The sequence below is a fragment of the Folsomia candida genome, unplaced genomic scaffold, assembly GCF_002217175.1.
Source record: "Folsomia candida strain VU population unplaced genomic scaffold, ASM221717v1 Fcan01_Sc006, whole genome shotgun sequence".
NCBI classification, from domain to species: domain Eukaryota; kingdom Metazoa; phylum Arthropoda; class Collembola; order Entomobryomorpha; family Isotomidae; genus Folsomia; species Folsomia candida.
In genome coordinates, this window is record NW_019091198.1 from 5,397,766 (window position 1) to 5,423,930 (window position 26,165).

At 38.1% G+C, this 26,165-nt stretch overlaps 1 protein-coding gene and 1 long non-coding RNA gene across 3 annotated transcripts; both read left to right on the forward strand.

Annotated features, from left to right (window-relative positions):
* Positions 1-1,135: 1,135 nt before the first annotated feature.
* On the forward strand, positions 1,136-3,002 carry LOC118435983 (dentin matrix acidic phosphoprotein 1-like). Its single transcript, XM_035852573.1, has 5 exons — positions 1,136-1,274; positions 1,353-1,420; positions 1,488-1,692; positions 1,772-1,914; positions 1,987-3,002. The coding sequence occupies exons 2-5, from the start codon at positions 1,379-1,381 to the stop codon at positions 2,806-2,808; spliced, it is 1,212 nt and encodes a 403-aa protein (XP_035708466.1). The 5' UTR covers positions 1,136-1,274; positions 1,353-1,378; the 3' UTR covers positions 2,809-3,002.
* A 5,474-nt stretch (positions 3,003-8,476) lies between these two features.
* Positions 8,477-10,212, forward strand: LOC110851322. 2 transcript variants are annotated; one of them, XR_004835178.1, is made up of 3 exons: positions 8,477-8,648; positions 8,748-9,620; positions 9,980-10,212. It is a non-coding gene; the product is annotated as an uncharacterized LOC110851322 (long non-coding RNA). The 2 variants fall into 2 exon arrangements; XR_002548038.2 differs by having other exon boundaries at positions 8,478-8,648; positions 8,748-9,570.
* The last annotated feature ends 15,953 nt before the right edge of the window (positions 10,213-26,165 follow it).

Genomic DNA, 26,165 nt, shown 5'->3' on the forward strand with positions numbered 1-26,165 from the left:
GGAATAAAGGATTCGCGTAATCTCGCAATGTCAACGAAACGTTGTCTTGAGGGATGATCTATTTTCACACATTCGTCAGATCTCACACGAACACGAGGAAGAAGTGGAAAATAAAGTTTGAGTTGTCTTATTTGTATCTAAACAATCTCTCCAATTTGATTAAATTTATAAATGTCAGTACCAGATGGTCCCAAGTACAATTTTTTAATTACTATGTATACACACTGAACTCTTAATGAACATGAAATCTCCCGAAAAAAACTTTCTAACAAAAGCATAATAATAAATCCGCATTATTATTTGTTCTATAGTTCTGTCTGGTTGATAAGAATTATTTGGTCACAGAAAGAAAACATGTGCGATTGGACACGCGTCGTCATGTTTTGAAACCAATAATGAACCATACATTTGTCGACGGTGGGTGACGTTGGCCACGTCAATAGTTGGCTGCGCTTTGTTGTCTAAAGTTCAGATTTCACCACGAGGTATGTATGAGTAAAAGGATTTCGAGGAGACATTATTAGACGGGCATTCCTACGCACCAATTTGTTTCGGTTAATGCCTTCTCAATTCTATGGGTTGGCAAATACAAATGATTCATTAACATCCCCCACGCAGCCAAACCAGCTCCAGGCCTAGAGAGAAAGAGATGGATTCGTATGGTCCTGAATAAATCGCAGTATTTACTACTCGGGGAAATATGTAAGTTCAATAGTAGGATTTTCATATGATGGAAATGATGGGGCGCAAAAGTTTCTCGGAATCCAGAATAACAAGCCATGAGCAGAAGGTGGGTGATGTGGTTAAAGATTTTAACGATTGTCAGGCTAAACATGACCCGAAGAAGCAGGGTAGCAGAGAGGTGGGAGTATTGAGATATTTGACTCTGCTGTTTCGGTTATTATGTCCTCCGCCAAGAAAGCCGTACCGCCCTCACGACGACGACCCCACTGAAGTGTACCATGCAAGAAGAAAAGCTAAGGACAACATTGGAATGAGCCATAATTACGAACGTATTGGGTGGCATTGTGCAAGCTGTTGTGTTGTTGGTTAAAAAGTGTGCAATGCATAGTTATAGTTTAGAACCGATGTTTAAATTCAACATCCGATTTGTAAATAGAATTAAATAAGAGTTTTATAATATGAGACGATGAGGCAACTTGAGACGAACAGAGTTGCGTGAGGCTGTCGAGAGAGTCATCTGCTGGACGGAGACGAGAGGAGAACGCGTGGCTGGCTGACTGACTGAATTTTTGGTTTCCGAGAAAAATAAAGTAAAAAACTTTTTAAAAAATAATTCATAATTTCAAAAAATGATTGTTAAATGTTAACCTTCTTTTTATTTGTTTTAGGGAATTGATCATAGATTCGAATCAAGATGGCGACTCCACCGATAACTAAAACTTCCCAGGTGTCTGTGGTAAGGTTGTTAAATTGGTGTTCGAGTAATTAATTAATTATTTATGCATTATCTCGATCTTTAATAGCATCAACATTATCAACACGTCATTGACACTAAGCTTCGCAACCTGTATGCGGCCGGGATAGATGAAACCGTCCTTGTCGATTTGGGTGTCCAGTGGCGAAAAAAATTGGCCGAAATGGGAACTGTGACGGATTTCAAGGACAACAGGGTCATGGAGGAGAGCGAAATCCCATCGACATCTGCGGGGCCTTCGTCATCAATGAACGGTAAGTTAAAAGTTAGCTAACTAAACAATTAGTTCAATCCAAACTATTGTAAACATCTTTTTTTTTTGGTTTAACGCAGATATAGCTGAAGGGGATGCTGTCTACATCCTTCCACCCGCGCAAACGGTCCCGGTTTCTGTATTTGTTCAACCTGTCGTTGGTGATGGGCCAAGTGTAACTGTCACGGTCCCGGTGGCAGCTCTACATGGAGGAATATTACGGGTAAACAAGGGAATAAGTCGGATAAGAGCAAGTCGATAAGATCAGTTGAGTAATATTTGTTTTTTTCGTCAGCAAATCATTTCCGTGCCTGGAATGTTTGAAGTTTCGGGCGAGCAGGATTTCACTACGGTCGTACAAGCCAGAGTGAATGAAGAATTGCGCAAGCGTGGGCTCCACACTATCGAAGGGCGAGTACCCAAGAAGAGCAGGGGGATGGAACGTTGTGGTCGATCTAGCAAAATTGCTACTCGCGCCACAAGCGATGAAGACGAAAGCGATGTGGATGATGAGCAAGAGACTGAGCTTCATGCTGGTCCTGTTCAATCTAGCAAAATTGATAATCGAGACAACGACGAAAATGACGATGATACTCAAATAATTGAGCATCAGGCTGGTCGTGGTGGATCTAGCAAAATTCGTGCTCGCCCGACAAGCGATAAAGACGAAGACGACAGGGACGATGAGCAAGAAATTGAGCCTCAGGCTAGTCGTGGAGGCAGGGGTGCTGCTAAAGGGAGGGGACGCGGTGGATCTAGCAAAATTGTCAGACGTGACACGAGCGATAAAGAAGAAAACGACATGGATGATGAGCAAGAAATTGAGCTTAAGCCTGGTCGTGGAGGAAGGGGCGCTGCTAGAGGGAGGGAACGCGGTCGTGGTCGTGGTCAAACTAGCAAAATTGCTACTCGTGATACCAGCGATGAAGAAGATAACGACAAGGATGATGAGCAAGAAACTGAGCTTACGCCTGGTCGTGGAGGGAGGGGACGCGGTCGGGGTCGATCTAGCGAAGTTGCTATTCGCGCCACAAGCGACAAAGACGAAACCGACATGGATGATGAGCAAGAAACTGAGCTTGAGCCTGGTCGTAGAGGGAGGGGACGCGGCCGTTGAGAGCTCGCTGCTGCTGCTGCTGCTTTGACAGAATTAACAGGACTACACGATGACTCGGGACGAGATGTCCAACTTTAGTTAATTATTTGTCATATTTTTTTAATGGTTACAATTAATTTCAAAATTTTAATCATTTCTTAGAAAGAAGTTTCCCTTATGGGCAGTCTTTTTTATGATTTATTATACGTACTCGTTGTTATATTTGGTAATAAAACAAAACAAATTTGTTATTATAATAATGTGGAAATTGAAAATAGTACAAATACTGAACTTTTTTATCACCATGCTGAAAGATGTCTCATATTCATCACTCTAAATCATCAAGTCCAAAGTTATATTCGTTTCCCAGTTATAAATAGTTGCTTGTTCAACACTCTTCCATCCTAATTGATCCTGTTGTAAGATATGCGCTGTTAAAGCAGAACATGCTCGTTACGACTCCTACGAAATAACTGTCACCCCATCAGCTTTGACTGTTGTAGTAGAAAGAATAACACCAATTGCACTGTTGGGGCATTACTAAATAACCACCAAGACATTACCATCATCCTGAGAAAAACAAGCAGATATTTTCAGACGATTGAAGTATGTATATCTCAAGACGAGCACAAATCTATTCAATAGTTGTTTCACCCTGTTTACATTACATACATATATTTTTACATTCGGATTTTAAGCCCAAAAAGAAAGATCACGCACCAACGAAACTGCAAATGGCGGAACATTTCGGCAATGATTTTTTGGAAACCTATCATGACCAGAAAAAAACGGCTAATTTTGATTTTTGTGTGGTGCATATGGTTCCATATGCACCGAGTAATGTATATCACAATCTTTTATGAAAGTGAAAGTAAGCTGGTTAGCACTATTTAACAGCTACCTGGTAAATATTTTCAGTGAAAATAGGAAGCACATAAAACGTGACGATTTGAATTGTTGGCCCGAGCTCATTAGACACGCGAGAGAAAAGTGACAGGGTTGGGGAAAGGCAGCAGCTCAATAAGATTCGAGAGAACGAATTGACGGAATTGTATGGCATGGCATTTACGGATGGAATACATGCATGGATTTTAGGATGTTGGAATGTGTCATTTATCTCTTGGAGACTGAGTGCTTTTCTCCTCCAACTCCTCCAGAGAAGCCTTTTCCTATCCAACAGCCAAGCCACACACACTTACATTCATCCATTACTGCTGAATTAACTATTACTCCTTCCTGACATAATGATTGCCAAATGCACCACATCACTACTGAAATCTCAAGTAGATCTTGTATCCCAGAAACCAACAAGTTTATCCACACCGTCGTCGTCGTCGTGCCCCACACCAGAAGAACACACCACACACACTTCTACGCCACCGTTGTGCGTCGCCTTGCGTGGCGTTGCTGGTTGAATGAGTTTCGAGACGTTGACAGTTCCTCCTGATGACTTCTTCTTCTTTTCCTCCTTTCTCGGAGGGTTGGATCTCATCGGCTGACGGGGAACGAATGGTTTGGTTTCGTGACATTTCTCAGCAACTTGCACCACACCAAACACCACTCCACTTACTTACAATTCAAGAGGACACGAGGAATTGAGTTTGCTCACGTTTATTGACAACTACATATTACTTGTCGCGACGTATTTTATAGGAAAATCGGTCCTTATCAGCTCAAATTAAAAATATATGTCTAAACCTTAGCATGTAAAATGTCATTAAAATAAATAAAGCTCATTGTATGCATATTCATAACTTTTTTTCTCACTAATTGAAATACTTGAGTTTGAAACCATCAAATCTCAGAGCGGTTAATGGAATAAACGACACAATGAGAAAAGTTGTTGTCCCTGTCGTGCTCTGTTATTGTTGTCGCCATTGTTCATTAATTTGCACCAGAAGTGGCCCTATAGAGAAAGAGTGAGAGTGGGAAAGAAAATGCGTGGGTCCTCGTGCTGCCTGTCGTAGGGAGCTTATCAAGTAGCAAACCTCACCAGTAACCGACCAACACAAAATCCAATCTAGTGGTTAAGTATTGTCACGAGCGAGTCTTGATTAAAATATTTCATGCTTTGTCTGCCTCTTCTCCCATGTTCATCGTCATAGCATGCATGTCAAAACGACATTTTGGTCCCACCAACAACAACCCTACAAATGAGAAGTGCACCCAACAATGGAAAGTTGAAGAATCGTTGAATCATTGAAACCTTGGTTAATGTTGAGTTGTCGAATTCAGAAATTGATGAATACTCGGTGAATGAGGTTCCTGCGGATGGATATTAAGTACCACAGCCAGCCAGAAACCCAGACGGATCGCATCGAATGAATAGATTTTGTTTATTATTGTTATTACCGAAACCACTGACCTAAAGAGAGAGAGAGAAGAGACACAGAAGAGCCACCAAGTAAAGTACTTGATCGACTTGATGATCACCATGCCCGATGCTTTGCTTATTTTTGTGCCTGATTACCACTTATTGTATCTCCCTCTGCGATTGTTGAGTTTATCATTGTTATTGCAAAGAACAGAGAAGCCATGCGTATAAAGAGTCCTGTGTGTCCCTGTGACGCTGCTGTCGATTGAATATTTTGATGAACCAGCAAATTGTGATTTTGGATATGTGCATTTTTACCATGTACATACATATATATGAGAAGATTAAATTATGAAGTCTGACGTCTGCTAGTCATGCAGACTGGTAGTAGTGAGGTTTCAAATCCAAAATTATTGAATTATTGAAAAACTTAAGGATGGTTATGTGAGCTTCATTGTTAACCAGTTAGCAAAGCCGAGATTAATTTAATCATCCTTATCTCCGGCAAAATTATTATTTGTGACAGTTACGCGTGTATGGTGTCATGCCGTAGTAGCAATACAAATCGGGCTGATTGTGACAAAGAAGATCGCTAGATTACAGTTCACTAACCCGAAATTCATCATCTGCCGAAAGTGTCAAGGATTGGTAAACCAAAACCGGGTAACAAAGACCAAACTGTACAATGAACAGGAACCCAGTTCAAAATTTCGGGAAAAACATGCTTTATGTGACTTGTACTAATCACAGCTCAGTGAAATTTGGGTTGTTGGGCATATGCTGCTTATGCGCTTTCGAGGGTATCACTAAAATAAGTCAGGAGTAAAAGCCATGTTTCCGCTTGAATTGCACCACAATGGCATCTGCTTGATCAGTTGCATTCAAATTTAGCGGAAGGAAGTAAAGTTCGTTAAATTCAGGTTTAAATTTTAGGAAGTTATTTACTCATACACGCTTCATTTTGAACTACTAAACAATGGAACGTATTGTGTCATAAAATTAGGTAGACTGGTAATAAAGGTCAGTTTTAGTCAAGCAACTCATTGACACATCGGCCAACTTTCAATCAATGCATGCAACAAGAATCCCCCTTTCCCTCTCTGTCTCATCCGTTCCTCCAGAGTTCGTTCCAGAAATTTCAAATTCCTTACATGATTACGAAACAAACAAAAAGTCGCAGTCATTTTACAGTCGGTATTATGATTTTGCTTGACTTTGGTAAATAATATAGGATACGAATCACTCACTTGCTGCTTCTACGGCTAAGCCAATGTTGTGTCGTTTTGCTTGAGTGAGCAGGTTGATTGTTAACATAACTTTAAGCCTTTTGAGTTGACGAATGGAGAAACATCAACTAGAAAGGGGGGCTGGTTAGTTTCTCTCAATAATATAACAACAAACAATATAGTGCATGTATCTTGATATGTATGACAGCCCCATGCATTTCGGGTTCCTTATATATTTCACTCTTCGAAATAAGACTTTTCCAGTCTTATTTCTATTTGGGTTTGGGAATTATCCAGTTCCAATCTTTGACTCTCGTCCTTTGCCTTCTTGCTCGAGTTTGCTTTCTGCTCTAAAAAGCTACTACAATGCTTATTACTTGTTACAGAAGTAAAATAAACTTGTGTACAAACAGAATGAGATGTAATAGAAACACAATACACTGAGCAAATGCGGTTCACTTGCTCAACAGCAAGCGCCTGTTCAGTCAGAGTTGACAGATTTTTTGGTTTAGGTTGAAGAATGGATTGGATTTGGTGGAGTTGGAATGCATTCTTGAACTGTCAAAACTATGTGAAGTAAAAGCCAATTACCAATCCTTGGTGGGTAGTAAGAGCGAGACAGATCAAATCCAGAAAGGATTTGACACACACAAACACAAATACATATTTCTGTTATCCAACTCCTTGCCAGATTTTTCACGGAGGATACAGCTCAGCTACCACATTCCCGCATTATTAGTATTGTATAGTCATTTGAACTACTTACTACATTTGTATCGTGGTGGTTGGTTGTTAATAATTGGGACATTTGGCCACCATGGGCGACGCCAGGGTATTTTTTTACCCGCATGGTGAAAAAGTGACAAAGTATGACTTGAACGATTTTGACTGATTGCAAATACACTTAACTTCTGCTAGTGGATCCGTAACCTTTCACGGTTTGTCGTCAAAGACGAAATGTTTCGCATTTTTTGTTGGGACGCTTGGAATTTCAAGTCTACATTACCAGCCGTACAGCATGTTGTGTGAACACTTTATAATATAAAGTTTATATTATGCAGCTCATGGCAAACGAATCGTTGATTGAGTAGGATGTGCTGATGGATGTGGGGTTTTAATATGTGGAAAAGAGAGTATAATTTTTGCCTATTTAAAAAAATGTTGCAAGTATGTGTTTGTTGTAGCACAAGGACCTATAAACAGTACCCCGTAGATAATTTCTGAATACCATACATCCAGCTCATTCGACAAGACATATTTAGTGTCCTATCGACACGTTAAGGTCAACAGGTCAGTAGTTTTCAAAATTTCGAAGAACAGTGTGTGCATACCCTATCCAATATTTTTACCTGCTTCTTACCTCGTCTCCCATCTCGCTGAAGGTCCCCTTAAAATTAATAACATGCAATTGTGTTTCACATACATTTTCATGAGCTTTTAGGTCAAAATCATTGTGATTTCTGCAGTCCGAATTAAAGTCTAACACTGTCAAAACTAAAATTTCGAAATTTTTGCTCAATTTCAACTAGCGTAACAACCAGAGGGCGGACAATTTTCAACATTTTCACTTGATGACGACATGTGGTCGAACGTTGTGGGTGTTTTCCTGAATTCTTATAACTCACAAAAATTTCCAAATATTTTTTACATATTTCTAAGTTTTCATACATACAAACTTTTATCAATTTTTCCTCTATTATTTGAAAAATACCTACATCTTTTAGGAATTTTTCCAAAAATACATACATTTTACAAATATTTCAGCGATGTGAGACGATATTTTGTTCTCTAAGAAATTGAACCACAAAAAATCCAGAACATTAAATTCAGAAGTACAAATCCCAAAATTTCAAATTTTCAAAATCAAATTTTTATTTTATTTTTCTCATACATTTTTCCTAAATATTTTGGCCAATTTTTTGTAAATATTTACATCATGTAAATATGAAATATGTAAATTACATGGCCACCCTCTGGTAGGTAACAACATACTATATGTTTTACATATAAATACTTCCACCTCGCATTGAAGTAAATAGGGAAAAAATATAAAACTAAAATATTATGCAAAATATGATATTACGAAAAATATTATGAAAGAGAAGGGCTGAAAACATAATACGTGCTCGCCCCGACTGTCCATGAACTGACTAGCGCTACTTTGAATCTGGGTCGTTCACTCTTCTCCGCTCGCTCCGTGTGAAGGACCGTTTTTATTTTCAAGTTCAAGTTTTAAAGTTTATTTTCAGTTTTTATTTTATTCCTCCTCCCCCCCCCCAGCTAAACTTGACTACACTTCACTCCTTCCCACTTGTTAAAACGTAAGTTAGTTATATCAAGGTGGTTGCCGTGGTGTATGCATATCATGCATTGCATATGTTTTTACAAATTTAGTAGTTTATTTTTATGCAATTTTCGAGGTGGGAAGAAAACTTTCGACAATTCGCGATGTCGGGAATGAATTCTAACGAATTCTGGAAGCAGAAGGAGAATGTAAACAAATTGAAGGCCATTTGGACTTCGGACGACGAAAAGTCGAACTCGGAGGACGTGTTTCTCGAGGGGGGCGATATTAGAGGGGGTCGAGCTCCTTGTCGTCAAGAAAGTCGCTCGTGCTGCCTGGTTCAGGGACAGGATGTAATGAGGTATCCAAATCCTAAGAACTTTGACTTAAATCAACTATTGTCAGAGTATGGGGCAAAGCCAAGGACGTTGTCATCATCATCGAGCAACGGGTCATTGACATCAGTGTCAAGATTTTCACCGCAGAACAAGGGTTGCTCCAACCAAGAAGACGCTCTGGAATTTGCACGTCGCTATGGAGTCGATACGGATGTGAAACCAATTCTTCATTACAGAATTCGCAAGGGGAAATACCGCAAAGAATTCTGAATTTTTGAATTATACCAACCTAATAATCGAGTTTCTATACATTGTCCAATCCACTTTAATAATTTAGTCAGTGTTGTCATTTATAACTTTAAAATTCAAGCATCGTATTATCAATTTGTTCTTAGTTCAAAATTTCAGTATCAAAGTTTAGTATGAAAGTGAAGTTTTTATGTTGCATTTGTTACAGCTACAAATATTGCTGGTTGATATTTTATATGCTTAAAAGTATACTAGTCGATCAATTAAATAATAAATCCACGAGCAATGTTTTTTTTATCCCGTCTTTTTAGTTATTTATTATTTGGAGTATAATCTACTTACTTATAAAATGATAAAGGCATATTAATCGAGGTATTATCTAATTTTATGTACAGCAAGATGATTCATAGCCAGAACATGGTGTAAAAAAATGTTTATAACCTTGCTGTGTGATCTATAGGTCACCAAATAAGGGTCAAAAACGGTTGTCTCATAACCCTACAAATGGGGTATCAGTTGAAAGCCCTTGACTAGGGCAACATGAAGAAAATTATTTTGCATTTTTTTACCTTAGGGTCACGAAATATGGGCCTTATTACCTAATCGGTGACCCTAAGGTAAAAAAATGCAAAAAATTTTTTTCATGTTGCCCTAGTCAAGGGCTTTCAACTGATCCCCAATTTGTAGGGTTATGAGACAACCGTTTTTGACCCTTATTTGGTGACCTATAGATCACACAGCAAGGTTATAAACATTTTTTTACACTGGGCAATAATTTTAGACATATGCATTTTTTGTCATTAAATTATCCACCATAAAACGATTATCGGTGTATAAACTTTTCATCACGCTTAGAGCCTCAAGCAGAGCAATGTATGTATTAATCATTCTATCAAATGATAGAATAGTATAGTTCTGTGGTATTAATACGTACTATTACGTACATAATATGGATGTAGATATGTATTTAATATGCAAATAAATAAGTATATGTTTTAGTGCACATCATTAAAATCAACGACAAACTCTCCTTGGCATTCATAGTAGTTGTAGTAATACCAGTTACAAAATTAAGGACAGTGATATTAATTACAATTAACAATTAAATTCATCACCCACCACTTGACTTCATTTTCTAAAGCATAAATATAAAGTATGCCTTTTCACACAAGATAGGATTAAATTTCTTCCAATTGATTTAATGAACTTGAAGTTGCATTGCAGCTCGAAGCAACAGCAGAGACAGCGTTATGCTAATCACATTTTTTGTCATCGTCCTCTTCTTACTTAGTTTGCTAAAAAGATTTGCATACATAAGCGCGAGGGTCTGATTAACTTTCAAAAAGTGAAATTCTCAAGTTCTTTTTGCAAAAATAACAAATTGCAAATAAATTTATCAACGTGTCCAATACGACAGAACAAAGCGTGTTGTTGAATAGATGGACATTGTTTCACTTCTTTTGTTATTATTATTAAGGTTACCACTTTTTGACCCAGTTGTTACTTGAACACTTGACCAAACAATAATTCATTCCGCTGCATAAAGTTAGTCGTACGTTTTATTAAGAATTGGCAGTAGTAGATTCGTAAAACTCGTTCTAAATTAATAGAGTCTGAATAGCTTAGCAAATCGCCTCGCTTACGAGTTGAATATGGAAGACGCAATCAATACACGCGTGGCGTGACATTTATATGTTAATGATCATTAAATCATTTCTTTTGAATGGGTACGTGTTTAATTTTAAGTAGTTGGAAGAGGAGGTGATGGCGTTAACTTATGCATGCATGCAGTAAGTAAAAAAATATTTAGAGAAATGTTTATCTAGTTACATTTACAGTCGAAAAGTTCCACGCTGAGCAATTTCTCTCTTCCAGCCAGATTTGGTATTAACTTCGTTAGATTGAGGAGTGTCGGTGATTGCAGCTTGTCAGTGTCAATAAAATGAAGTTTCGACTTCTTTCCCGATTGACAGAGAACACAAACTTGGAATTTATATAGATTTGGAAATTGAAAACTCATCTAATTCAACTTGATCCGTTACAAGATTTACGATCGTATTTCTTATTTCATTACGACTTTTCATTTCGAGTAGAAACTGACTTTTATGTCTGGGAATAGAAATTTGATTAATCGTTCTCACATATGAAGTATTTTTTGGTAGTAAACAGTATGTGAATTATGTGCATAGAGGTTTGGGCCTTGCATTTATAATTTTTATGTATAGGCCACGCCAGTACATCTTTTGAGATAAATTATGAAATTCAAATATTCTTGTTTCAACATATTTCCGCATACAACTCTGTAGCTGTTAATGAATTTGGTAAAACTTAATATGATCGTTGAATATGCAACGGATTTACATACCGAAAGTCGCATGTACATACATGAATCTCAACTTTTGTATCAGTAAGCCGGACAAAATTGAGTCGAAACCTGATCCGATTTCGAATCAACACATCTCTAACAAGAAAACAAGTAAAAAGTGAGAAGATGAAAATTTACACATTTTACACAGACGTTTATTTGAACATTCAACATTTCACATTTCTGGTAAAAAGTTTAACATTCGACTTGGGACAAGAAGCAACAAGATACGAATCGCAACAAAATGCAAACAAATAACATTCAACATTCAGAGGGAGAAAATTGAGCTGAAAAAAGAAATGTCTTATCTTTGCCTCTATGTACAGTAGTAACAGAAATATGTACATGTCGTCGTCGTATGTAAATCTTTTTCAAAGTTAAATACGGCTGTCGATTTGAGAGAAAGAGTTCATCTCTCCTTCGTCTTCTTATTCACACCAACCAAGCTCTAAAAGAAGATGCGACCTCGTTCCAAAACCTTAGTCGTCGGGGTTGGAGAGAGTAAATAAACATTGTGGTGGTGGGGTTAGCTTTATGCATAAGTGCCACTCGGGAGTCTCAACTTTTAGCTTCAGTTTTACACCATGGGCGAGAAGATGAAATGATGAGACCAAGACAAAATTACTTGTTTCAGAGATTGGAGGAACTGGCTTCCTTTATTATTAGAGTTTACATAATATTGTTACTCATCCGTGGTACTCACAGTGTGAGAATGTGCATGAGACGGAGGCTATAAAGTCCTACAATAAACAATGTGGTCACAAATAACAACCTTGCAATGGCAGATTGGAGCAAAATTACTACAGCTCAAGAGAAATGGACAAGTTACAGATATATTTTTCAATATTTTTCCTCCGTCTGACTAACCAGCCTTATTAGACCAAGTCTTGGTAAATTTCTTCAACAAAAGAACAACAACAGTCCTCGAAATGAATACTTATGCTGCTTTACAAGGCAAAAAAATCAATTTGTTAGCCTGGAGTGTGAGAAAACCAATATGATCACTCCCGTGTGTTTGTGGTGATTTATGTAATGAGCAGTAATACCAAGTCAGTAAATGTGAAGAAAAACCGTCTATAATCGTAATAACAAGGTGCACGACACGATTCACTAGTACAACAATCTCATACACTGCAATTTACCTGTCAGGCATCACGAATCTCGTCTCCTCGGGATCATCACACACAAGAACACCAATAACGAGGAGATGGTAGTACGTCGTCCTCTTCTTGGTGGTACCTTGTTCTCTCTTATCCACCAACCCATTTTATTCAATTTGCATCACTTGAATTTCAATCACCTACTACTACGCCGCCATCCACATCCTTCAACCATTTCACATTCTGTTATTGTTCTCAAGTCAGTCATTGAGCTTTCAGTTTTGCAAAATGGTCCAACCAAGGAGTGAAAGATGGCGAATTATTTTTTCAGCATTCCAATCACCTAGCATTTAACCAGCGATGAAGCCAGTGTACTTTTATATAGTAGAAAAATGATCTCAGACTTTGGGTACTAAATAGTCTTCATCTCTTAGGAGCTGAATTAACCAGTCAGTCAGACGAACCGCTTATTAATTTTTTCGGAAGACTAGTTATATCCTCCAAAGTCGTTGTTGGGTAGTTGTGTTGTTTTGCCTAATTTCACATACATACGTACGTACATTGTATCAAACACTAATTGTACGGGGTACACAAACGTAAATGACGCCTGCAATTTTCATATCATTACGATCACAAAAACAAAACTATAATATGTATTCACCCCATTCCAACCTCCTGACGGACATTCATGCAAAATTTCTTGAAACCGTTTAAAGTAATGTGTAATATTATTATTCTTTGAAAGATTTAGCAAACCCACACCGCCAAAAAAGGATATTTTGTTAGTTGGAGTGATTGCGGCCTGCCTTTCATCATTTCTAGCGTGCCAGAATAATATGCCTGAGTCAAGAAATTCTCACCACCTTCAACACCACCACCACCACCACCGTTATCATCATCTTTGCACATCGTTCTTGCTCCAAGTCCTTCTCCGGAATGGGAGGAGGAGGAGGGAAGGCTAATCTGAACAAGACGTGGCGACTTTTCTCCACGGGAGGAGAAAAGATGAAGAAGAACAAGAGAAGATGATCGTTTTGTCTCCGTCAACTCGTCCGCTCAACAATCTCTCATCCATCCATCCATCCATTCACCATCCGCGTCTATCCGCCTCCTCCTTCCTCTCTCTCTCTCGGCGTAATTTCACCAATTTATAATCTACTTCCTCTCCCACCACCACCAACTAACTCCATCCAAGCAAACTGTTTGCGGATCTGTCATCATCCTTCAAAAGCATCAGTATTGGCTGTCAAACTGAAACATTGCTACCACGTAACTGTGAGGCAAAGTGCTCATCCGACATCACAGCAGTAGTGCCACCAATTTATCGAGAGTAGCAGTGGCAGCAGAATATATAGAGAATGTTTTTGCCTGGTTGCAGCGTGTGCTCAATGATGATCGCCTTCATGAGGGATTAGATTAGCGGAATGCTGTTTCCAACCATCACACCCATTGAGTGCAAACATTCTTTCACTTCACGCTCCCTCTGCTTTCACCACACCACCACCGACCGATTTTCGAGCAACAACCCAACTGGTTCACGGAATTTTCACCATGTTCTCAGTTTAAATATGAAACTCTCCATTGCTTCGGAAAACTGCACATGTCCTTGAGTACGAATCACAGCATGCATAACGGATAATAATAATAGTGAATAATGTACCAGGATGGTACTTCCGTCTCTCACTGAGAGAAAATTGGTCTCATAGTGTTAGATTGTCAAATATATCAACGAATTTATTACTTTTTAAATTTCAAATCTTCCTGGGTTAACTGTATTGGGAGAAATCAGGAGAAAAATAAATCCATCCGATACGCGTAGAACATGTAGAGAAAGTATTTCAAGAGAAAGGTGGTGAACGTGCATACGGAGAAATGAATGTGACCATCCTCATCATCCGTAGATATGATAAACGTTGATGATTTTCTGTCGCTTTCTCTCCCTCTTTATACCCAGGCCTAGGTATCTAGCTCACATTGTTAGCCGTGTTTTCTGACGCTGCAATAAATAATTATTAATAGTTTATCACAAATCCTCCATCAAAATAATCCCCTCTATCCAACAACCAGCAGCAGCAGCAGACTCCCCCTGATCTTCTTTCTCGTCTCTGATCTCTAATAGAATTAGATGTTTGGAGAAAGTGGGAAATGAAGGAGTAATATTATTTTCCTCAGTGTGAACTCATCCTCTCGGCGGTGCAACAACGTAACAATATAATATTTCATGGGAAACAATGGATTTGCAGAGATGAGATGAGAACTTTCCAGGTGTTGAGTCGATTTGAGGTTCTTCTTCTCCTGCTTCTCAAGAAATATGAATTCCGTCTCTTCTGTCCCTTTTTCTGTCGACATGAGAACCTCGACCCCGGTTTTGTGGACCATTTGTCTGCCCGACCAATGAAAAAAAAACAACACCATTTTTGATGCATTGTCAGGTGTCACACGAGAAATAAGTAATATTTATAGATAAATACGTAGTAGGTAATACTTGCCGTAAAAACCAAGAGCAGTTAATCCGTCTCTATGTGTGTGTAAATGTCAAGTAAAAATTGCTTTTCAAACAAGTTGATTTATTGCTAATTTGTCGAATTAAGTGAGACCATTGTTCTCCGTTAGTTGTGATTATTTTAAACTGTTTTTTATGGCTGCTAAATGTCAGAAAATTTTCACGTATATGATAATTGTATGTTTTAAAATTAAACTGTTCAGATTCAGTTTTATTTTAGTCCTCAGCGTAGTGGGAACGTCCACCCTTCTGGCCTGGCACACGGTGGGATTGTTTTGTGCATCTCATAAAAGTTTCATTAATTCATATAATTGCATTTATGTTTTTACTAGTTATTTTATGATAGTCTGTCGCCACGGCCAGTAAAATACTGTCAGAGAATAGTAAAAACGCAACGTTATCCTTTCTCCTTGATGAAAACGTATACGTTAGAGCACACTGGAGACCGGGTTGAAAGCGAGAGAACATTTTATACTTGCAAAATTTGGGCATAAAATGTGAAGCTTGAGTGAACTGAATGACTCATTCTATTCATCCCTGATCGGATTAAAATTTGCAAGAGCCATTAGAAAGCGCAATCGTAAAATTTGGTACAAATATCTACGACGTAGGCGAACTATTGCATTTAGTGAACTACACCACAATAATGGTTCAGGCGAGTTCCTGACTAACGATTTATTGCAAACATTAAACTTGTCCTCACTCAAGAATAGGTGAATGGCGTAGATTAGTCATCTTTTTGGTCTGAAGGGTTCAAATGTCTCTCCATTACACGAGTATGCTTCAGACGAATATATGATATTGACGGTTTGATGAGAAAGGTTCATTTCGTCCGTGGACACCCGTTCCGATTTAGGCTGGTTGCATTAGGGTAGGTTCGTCGGAAGTTGTTAATTCGAAGCAATAAAACGCGGAAGAGGGTTACTTGCGAGCACATGTATGTACTCGAGACGACGATGACGATGACAACTGGGAAGTATGGCGCAGTTACTGCTATTGACGTTGGCGAAATAGGACGGACTTGTAATAAAATAAAGTGCCCTCAACAAGGAATGTCTGTAAAATAAGGATTTATGTAAGTGTATATTGTAACTCTGCCTTATCCCTGAGTTTCGTACATTTTTTATCGTTTTTCAATTTTACAAAATCATCAGATATCAAAATTTAACAAGTACTTAATAATATTTTAAAGCATAATTCAATAATTGGTTTGCTCTTGTAGTCTTTTGTACATATGTGTTTCTACTTCCATGCACGATTATTCTTTCCCACAATAGTAACAGAAATATATACTCATGACCTACAATAACAGTCACTGATGCCATAACGGATTGCACATGCATATATAGAAATTCACTGCAAGAACGGAGATGACAAGAAGGCAACCTAAGAATAACAGATAAATTGGTTTCCACTGATGGGTCCGTTCATCTTTTGATTGAGGAAATATTTTTGTTTAAAGCAAACAGTATATTGCGTGGATTTGCAAAGTTGAAATGTGACCAGAATTATTACGCAGACTTTACTCACTAGCAAATTTACAGCGAGGATGTTCGATTGGATCGGACACTTTAGTAACTTCTGATATCCAAATAATAAGGTAGGAAAGCGTGGCCAATAAACAAACACATGTTCTTGAAATGTTATGACAGTAAATTTTTTGAAAAACAATTGACTTGAGAAATGCCGAGCTTAAAAAAATGTATGCTAAATCCATTCATAAGATTGATGTCCGTCTGTCCTTTGACTTGCGGAATGTCAGAGAAACTTGAAACTCGGAACACAAATTCATAATTTCAAGTTGGAGAGCTGGTTAGAGTTAGTAATTGTAGTTTAAAAGGTCATGGGTAATAATACGTTTTCTCCTTTTCGGATGCAAATATCTCCGCCAAACCTGCACATTGACAGATGGTATATTTTGTAACTTTCGTATTACTTAAATTTGTTGTAAAAATCTGAGAGCATACATTGGGAGGTCTCCATTGTTAGTTAGTTTCACTCCTTGGTTACATCCGTTTGTAGTGATTTACTAAATTGAAGAGATTATAGCTGCATGCATCCACTTTTTCAATGCAAAGACTATAACCACATCAATCGAAATTCTAATAAATCACACATTATTACACACTACTGCTAGTGGAATGTGGATGCCACAAAAGTAAAGTGTTTATGGAAAATGTTAATGTGAATGTGAGGGATCCTTCTCTAAAGAATGTCTACTCGTAAAAAAACACAAAGAAATTTGTTTCAGTTTTGATGTTCAGCTCAAAATTGAAAAGGCATTTTAAGATTATTGTATAGGAATTTTGTTCTCAACATATCCTTAACCTATTCATATATCCATCTTCTCATGACCCCGGAGCTAGGATGACCAATTACCAAGTATATACTAAAATTGGTAAATATACCATGTCCATAATATTTTTAATAGATATTCGATACTCAAGAACAAACAATTGGATTAATAACAGTGGAATTAACATCATTCGACACCATTTTATTACACACTAGCATTCCAGCAATATATACGACAGCGAACAATCAAAATTCCACTTGCCGAATTCTTCTACCTCATGTCAACTTACATACAAGAGACCTGTTTGGGGACGAGTATACAATTTGAGCATCATAATACAAGTTCGACTCATAACATTTAGAATTCCAACCGTTCCATTGCACACGGACGTGGAAACGCTAAAACTGAAAAAATTCGTCAAATATTGAGTAAAAACTGATAACATATCTTATTAAAGATCCGTATCATTGTTAATATTAGAAGTTGGAATGACGATTTTGAGTTAAATATGAGCATCAATTTGTTGCTGATTTCCCCTCCTCTGAAATCATGACATTGTTGAACGAGCCCTCAATAATGGCAGCCGAGTTCTGCTCCTTTGGTTAGAATGACCAGGACCAAAGTCATATATCTTTTGGATGCGACAGTTTTATGGTGAGGAAATATTAACTGAGAAATTAGTCTCGGTGTCTTTTTCCGCTCTCTCTCCCCCACACTCAAACACTTGGACAACCCTCCTTCGTTTCATATCCTCCTTCGGTTATTATTGCACAATTTACGATATGATATTACATTAATACGAGGCTCGTGATGTGTTACAAGCACAACAAATACATCACTTGAACGACGCTGCTGCTCATTTTGTTTCTTCTTCTTCCTGGGAAGACGAGTGTGCTTCGTACCCACAGAAATGCTCAATATGTGAGCTTTAACGATACCACGAGCGAGTAGTGAAACACATTACATTTCATCACACCACCATCATCATCGCAAGTAAATATTTCTCGGGTCACATGAACCAACCCTTGAACCAAGGAAAATAGTTATGAACAAGAAAGAACAAATTGTAGAACCTCAGTTTTATCTCGGCCCTAGTTATCGAGGTGTTATGCCAAGGAAGGATCGAAGACTTGGCATTTCGTCACTCCTGCTATTTAGCTAGCAAAAAAAAACGAAATCCGATAAGACGCGTTTCATTCAATTTATGACGCTACGATTGGTGAGACTGTACCAATCTAAAGTTTTCCAGTTTAAACGACAATAAGATTGAATTGTCCAGGGTTCAAACGTTATTTCTAAATATCATAATGGCTGATTTCATGGTGACGAATAGTTTAATGTGTAAATTGATTTTACCATAACTTGACTTTAACAAAGAACGGAACAGTGTTTTTACAACGGTTCGTGTGAAACGCAACTTGATTTATATTTGTCACAGGCTTGAGCACATATGCAGTAAAAATTCTGTGGGTATGCAGTTTAGGAATAAAAACCAAACCTTAATTAAAAGAGACTGGAAACAAATGCACAAGATTGATGTTAAATGCACCGTGTTGTTCAAGATGCAGTTGCCTATTCATTACTACTGATAAGGATCAACGATGCGTTGATTAAACGGACCAAGAAATGATAAAAAGTATCACTTAGCACTTTGCCTCTTCGCAATGCATCCACGAAATCCTCACCGAGCAGCACATTTCCCTTCTTAGCTGGGGCTGCTCATCATCAATTTCTCCGTCTTGAACACAAACACACAAAGTTTCGTACATGAATCTTAGCATTGCACAAATTTCAGAAACTCGTCGTCCCTAAGATGGGGGTTTTGTGGACTCGCTAAACATGGGCAGCTCATCAATCCCTCATTATTCCCTGTGAAATAAATCACTGTCCACCGGTCCACTGTCTAATCGACTCGGTGCAATCCACTCACTCTTCTTCATCTTCTTCCAGATCCTGCACTGCCGGATCTTCCATTCTCCTAATTACTCATCAGTCGTAGAGTCGAGCAACTTTAGAAAACGGAGGAGATTCGTCCTTCCACTCAAATCATTCCAACAACAACTTGAATTATATTATTAGAGTTTGACCAGATTTCATTTTTGAGATTGGAAATTGAAAATATTTCATCACAATTTTTTTTCAGGTTTAATTTGATGCCAGTTACAGTAGGGAAGAATAAATCTGCATTTATCGTGAAGCTCTGTGCAAAAAATACAGATCCAGTAAGAATAAACGAACGATGAGTGATTGCAATTTCCCCTCCCTCGTGCCTTTCATGATTTTTTTCTTCCCTTTGTCTCAACTCGAGGAAAGGATGGATGGATGGGCCGATGATGTCCAGCCCAACCTTATATTCACACGACGTGGGTCAGAAAAGTGAACGTAATCATGATTGGGAACGATTGATTAAGAATGATGAATGGTCAACAAATTCGAGGGGGAGAGGCCAATTCCTGCATATGGACGAGACCATATACCATAAGCTCTGCTGTCGCTGTGCATGATTTGACCAATGTGTAGCGATTTTTTCATGAATTTTATTTTATTGGGTTAATATTTTTATTTAATAATAATGACAATTCGTTAAGTCCTGTAAAATTAAGTTCAAAAATTTCCCTTGCTTTGAGTGTACAACAAGTCGCCCATTCGCCTTGCATAGTTGTAGCTACCCCTCAGACGGAGACGCCACGCAGGTTAAGATGACTATCCGAGAACTGAAATAGGCCAAAATCTCTAGAAAAAATAGGACAAAGAATGAATTTTTTCCCTGCTAAGCTTTTTCTGGTTGAGAAATTCCTTTTTGGAAACTTCCTTAAGTTGTAGATTAATCATGATTTCCAATGAATTTGGTTGCTCAGAATTGGGGTATTATTTTTATGTAGGACTAAATTCTGTATCATTTTGTGCCAATGAACCATTGAATAATCGTGGCATTTGGGACCAAAGTAGGACCAGAGGAGACGAAATAAAGTAAAAGCACTCGAGGATGGAGGAACTAGAGTGGGATAAATTGGAGTCTGATTGAGCCTACGGGAGGCCCAGAGACGAAACGAATGGTGATTGGGTCAGCTCAGTCAATTGCTAGAAATTATTGAGCAGTTTGATAATTTGATTGAAAATGAGCCACATTTGCCCATTGACAGAAGAAGAAGACTGATCAAATGGGTCCACCAACTTTCTCCCCACTTCGACTCCCTTACATAATCAGCAGCCAGAGAGAAAGGCGAGGCCGAGGAGGACTGATGGCGTTGGTTGGCAGACCAGTCCGGGGAATGAGGCCTCAAATCCTTCGTCATGTGACTATATATAACCGATTCCAGTTCAAGTGGTTGATTTGATGCATTCATTCATTCAAAAGTTGTGTGAGATAAGAGGAGGACAGGAGTTTAGCAGAAATCCATTATAATGAAATATCAATTCATGGCCACGGTTGAGCACATGGATGGAAAGGAGCACATGGTTGACAGGAACCCACCAGGGAACAACTTTTCAATCAAGATCCACGAATTCAAGTAAGGTGGCTGCTGCGCCTCCTGCTCACCATTCCAGGAGGACGACGATCAACAGAGGAGGAAGAAGTATGTACATAGGGCTTGCGGACTTGGAATGGGAGCCATTTACTTACCTTTGTATAATTTATTGCAACGACCATGTCATGTAGGAGGCAGAATGGTTATATTTACACAAAAATCGAGAATTGAGTCAAGATAAGTGACCAAGGACGACATGCAACTCCTTCCCTCTCGCTACAACTTTCCACTTCATGGCTGAAATCTTGGAGGCACATTTCTCTAATCGCATCGTCTACATATGTGCCTGGCATCCATTCAATCATTTGGGCTTCTGCTTTCACCTGATAACTTGTGGGTATTCATTCGCATTCTTGTGAGGTTGGGGAAAATTGAAGTTCATTGTCCTCCTTGTTGAAAGAGCGGTTTGTAATACTTAATTTTTTGTTCATAGAGCAACAAGAATCACATTCTTTTGCATAAAAAGTAGGGCCTCAAACTGTAATTGGGAAAAATTGGGCCATTGTTAGATTCTGGACACACAACAGGTACATAATAGTTATCTCTTATCTAGGATTTAGACGACTTCAAAGCAATAGTTGGGTCCAATTTCAGCATAAAGTTTGACTTTCTTCACGCTAGAAACTTCAATTACCATCAAAAAGCGATCAGCTTCGTCCTCAATGCACTCAAGTCACATCAATAGTCCGAAATACCGGAGTCAGTATCAACTATATAAATAGAAACCCAGTTATTCCAATCCATGAACCGCTGTGGTTATCAAAACATCATTTTCTAATTGGGCAAACTTTCACATTCTCACATTTCCTTCAACACGTTCCCTGCAATAAAAGCATTGTATTTCGAAAAACATTTGTGGTCATTTCAGTATTTACGTGCATCCAGTTTTTTATGTCGGAGAAAGCCACGTTATTTCTGCTGGCTCCTAATTCCCCCTCCTCCTGGCCTCATACACTGCGAGGCATCACAGAGGGGACAAGGATGATGATGATGGCAGCAAAGGTTAAAGGAGAGGTGAGGCAAAGTGGCTTTACTACCGAGTCAAGAAACCGTGAAGGAGAAAGCAACATAACTATTGCTTACTTGCACAAGATGCCAAGTCAACTTGACTGGTCTCCATGGACTCATTTATTCCCTCAAGATTAAACTCCACCAAATGTCCATCTGCTCGACTAGAAAATGTATGTTTTTCCGTCTCAAGGTAGAATCGAGATCCGTATCTGGTCCAAGAACTCCCTCCCTTCTAACCTCTAACGACGACGAACGCAAGATTTGTTCGTGATGTATCTGCTACGACAGAGACCAGAAATGAAGGTAAAAGACCACATTTGAAGAGTAAAGAAAAGGATTTTTTTCTTTTCCTTTCGTCCACATTATATTCTTCAAAGAAGTTTGGACCGAGTTTGGACAGACCAACTTCACGATTGGTAGTTCATCCACTTAAAAATTGTCAAAGATAAGTGTTGATTTATTTACAAACAAGGATGTTCTTTTCCTCCTTGTACTTTCTGCTAGAAAATACTACAAAGACTAAAATGACCTGTTTCTCCTTCAGTGTATGTAATCACATAACGATGCCTTTGACTTTTTATGAAATTGGTAAATATATATTTATCCTCCATCCATCCATCATATCTCTTCTGTGCCAATAAATGCTAAACGGTGACTGCAGCTCGTCCATCTTCCAAAATTAAACATATCCTTCATTTCCCGTACACAAGTGGTTTAGAAATTCAAACAAATTAATTTCAAAATTGTATTTCACGGACAAACTTAAGTGCAGCTGATCCCCACTCCACCCGTGTTTCCTTGCATGTTTTACATGGTTGGAGATATCTGAATATAGAATTTGTTGATGATATGCCGTGTTGACGTGGTGGAGGATGGAAGCATGCTTTTGGTGATGGGACGACCAAGACGACTACGACGGAGGGATATTGATATGGCTGTTCTGAATTCTATTCATCTTCCTCCACAGCGAACAATCCATCAATCTTTCGAAAGGGAGCGAGGCGGAGGGAGAAAGAATGTGGAGAGAAAGTTGCAAAGTGAGGGTTTCATCCCCTCGTCGTCCTTCCCCCCATCTAATCCATTACCACGGCATGCCCTGCTCCTCCTGCTGCTCGGAAACACTACCTGTTCTCACTGAAAGTTTCAATGAACAACAAACACATCCCCAGTTTGGCAGCTTGCTGTGAAACAGTCAGTGCTTCAGATTTACATACTTACATACGCTATCAAATTGTGAAGGAAGATGTGTATTGGGGGTCAAATAGAGCGTTGAAATAAAAATCTGAAGTGCATAGCAGATTGTAAACCTTACTTATTTCGTTTATTAGTAAGAGGGAATATGTATATAATTTGAAGGAGTGGATAAAATTCTGCGATTTTGATCCCGTTTTTATACTTTATTATAGAGCAGTAAAGGCATGACAGCACTTTACATCGTTAATAATACGATTGAGTGGTGGTAATATGTGATAGATGGTTGGCTCATATTTTCAGACGTGTTCAGAAAAAACGTTTATATTTATGCCCTGCTGAGAATTAGTGTGCAAAAGTGTCCTTTTTCTCCAGTTTCTCTTTTTATTGGGTTTTTCTCGATAATGATAAATGCACGTGTTCACGATCAAACAAAATCAACTGAAATAGTGGCGAAATCAGACCAAACAGCTCAGGTTTCCAATTTATTGGTGTGGATTACGAAGACATCGAAGTTTAAGAGAAGCTCAATGGGGTTATTCTTCACGAACTGTCTAACTTGCAAATATTTGTACAAAGCCTCGACTAAAAGTGGATTGAGGAATGCATAAATAGGCATAATAGCTTCCATAAAAAAACTGGGAAACAAATTACTTGTTTTTCTAAGGCGAGACCCAAACGTAACCATGCACCCAAAAAAATACGTGCATGGTTACGGCGAAGCCATAGTATGCAGTTAAGTGGACACCTCAAAACAGTCAAACAAGATTGTGAGAGAACCATACTCCGTAGAGACATGCGGTTTCGACCAATGGGTAGTAAATTCCTTGTAGTATTGCGCATAGATCTCTGGGCTTAATCGGTTCACACCTTCATGGTGTATTTCTCGTTTTAGTGACTTTTTTTCTGTATCTCGAAATATTCCGCTGAAAGTGAAAAATCGGCAAAGGAAAATAGAAAGAGCTTAAAAAATTATTAAGATCATTCTTTAGAGTCATGAAAATCGGATGCAAAATGACGAAGCTATGGAGGTTTGAAATTTTTCATATTCAGTTACATCCATAGCAACTTTAGTAAAGAAATTCTTTATATGTGTAAATGATGGCCCGAGACAGGGCTTATATAATCGTTACGTGCGTCTGTCTTTCGATAACTTTCTCAAGCGTTGACCAAAATTTGGTACAAATATGTGTCTGGAGAATGCAACGACCGAGTTCAAATATTGGTACAAACAAGATTTGAACTGGTGGGGGTGGCGTACATACTTATTATACATCAAAATTTAAAAACTGTGTTAGAAAGCAAAAATTTGACATGGAGCTTGATAATGGGTTCTAAGGAAAGAATATGAAATGAAATTGTAAGATTTTTCAACGGGAGGGGTGGTATGTGGGGTCACCCATACCGATTTTCAAAATCATCCGATCGAGCTGAAATTTGGTACAGAGGTTGATAATGGTTCCTAATTAAAGAATATAAAGTAAAATTGTAAAAATTTTCATCTGGAAGGACCCGAGGAGGTCACCCATACCGATTTTTCAAACTCATCCAATCATGCCGAAATTTGGTGTGGGGATTGCTAGTTGCAACTAATAGAAAAATATGAATTGAGATTGAAAACATTTTTATCTGGAGCGACCCTGTGAAGCGACCCATACTGATTTTTCAAATTCATTAAATCGAGCAGAAATTTGGCAGAGAAATTTGTAATGGTTCGTAATGGAACAATTTGAATTAAAATCGGAAAAATTTTCAACTTGCTACTGGGTGACCCATACTGATTTGTTTTAATCGTTACGTTCTCGAACCGCAATTTGCTACATATGCTGCCAATCGCTACTAATGTAAGAATGTTAATTTAAATTAGGACCATTAGTTTTTATTTTAAAAATGTTGATATGCATTTATGATAAAATGTCCTTAAAAAATTCGATTGGGTGATAATTACTCCCCTTTCCTAACTCGGGCTATATCAAGTATAATCTTTTAATGTCGGAGTTAAAAAATTGTTCACTTAAAAACCCTAAAATAAATAAATTAAAAAAAATAAAACTAAGGCGAGAGGCGCTATTACAAACACGAAACAAGCCCTCCCACCAACACCCCCGTCTCGCCGTGGCCCCATTAATATTTTTATATCTGGGGGTGTAACCGCAATTTATGATTTAAACTTTTAACTACTAATGTAAACTGCATTTAAATTGATAAATATTACAATTTTATATTGCATTGCACTTTTAAAACCTATTATCTGCAGTGCTTACATTAATTTCAATTTAAATACTTATATAGTATGTAGTCTAGCATTAATCAACAGTCCGGATATATTATTAAAAACCCCGAAATATTTGTGTAAAATGTTTAATCAAATCGACAAAATATGTATAAAAACATTTTTTTAATTAAATATTTTTGATTAAAGAAAATCTATTTTACCTACCAGAACCAAGATCCTAAAGTTTCAAATCCATTGGTATTGTTGAAAAAGTTTGGGAAATATATACCCGGACTCTGTTCATCAACAGCCGTACAAAAAAATGAAATATTTACTTCTTAAAACCACCTTTTAACGTAGGCAATCATGTAATTAAATACATTCCAAATCTGCATTCAGAAATTTTGGAATTGAGCTAGCTGCTCTGGTAAACGAGTTAAATTAAGCTTTCGTAGTTTGATTTCCGACATTTGTGTGACAATTTTATGACATTATCACGAAAATGACATGCACCCATGCTGGCATATATCCCCCATTATTGTTTTCTTTAATTGTTGTATGATGCAGGAAAGAATTACAAAAAATAAAACTGTGGTTACACCCTCCCAGATATAAAAATATTAATGGGGCCACGGCGAGACGGGGGTGTTTGTGGGAGGGCTTGTTTCGTGTTTGTAATAGCGCCTCTCGCCTTAGTTTTATTTTTTTTAATTTATTTATTATTATAACGCAAACTACCCCAATTCCTTGCAAATA

What these genes read in the sequence shown, in the direction of transcription:
- LOC118435983 (XM_035852573.1), top strand. Translation starts at nt 1,379, where the DNA reads ATGGCGACTCCACCGATAACTAAAACTTCCCAGGTGTCTGTG. An exon ending in GCCTTCGTCATCAATGAACG is followed by an intron (nt 1,693 to 1,771) that starts GTAAGTTAAAAG and finishes GGTTTAACGCAG; the next exon opens with ATATAGCTGAAGGGGATGCT. An exon ending in TACATGGAGGAATATTACGG is followed by an intron (nt 1,915 to 1,986) that starts GTAAACAAGGGA and finishes TTTTTTCGTCAG; the next exon opens with CAAATCATTTCCGTGCCTGG.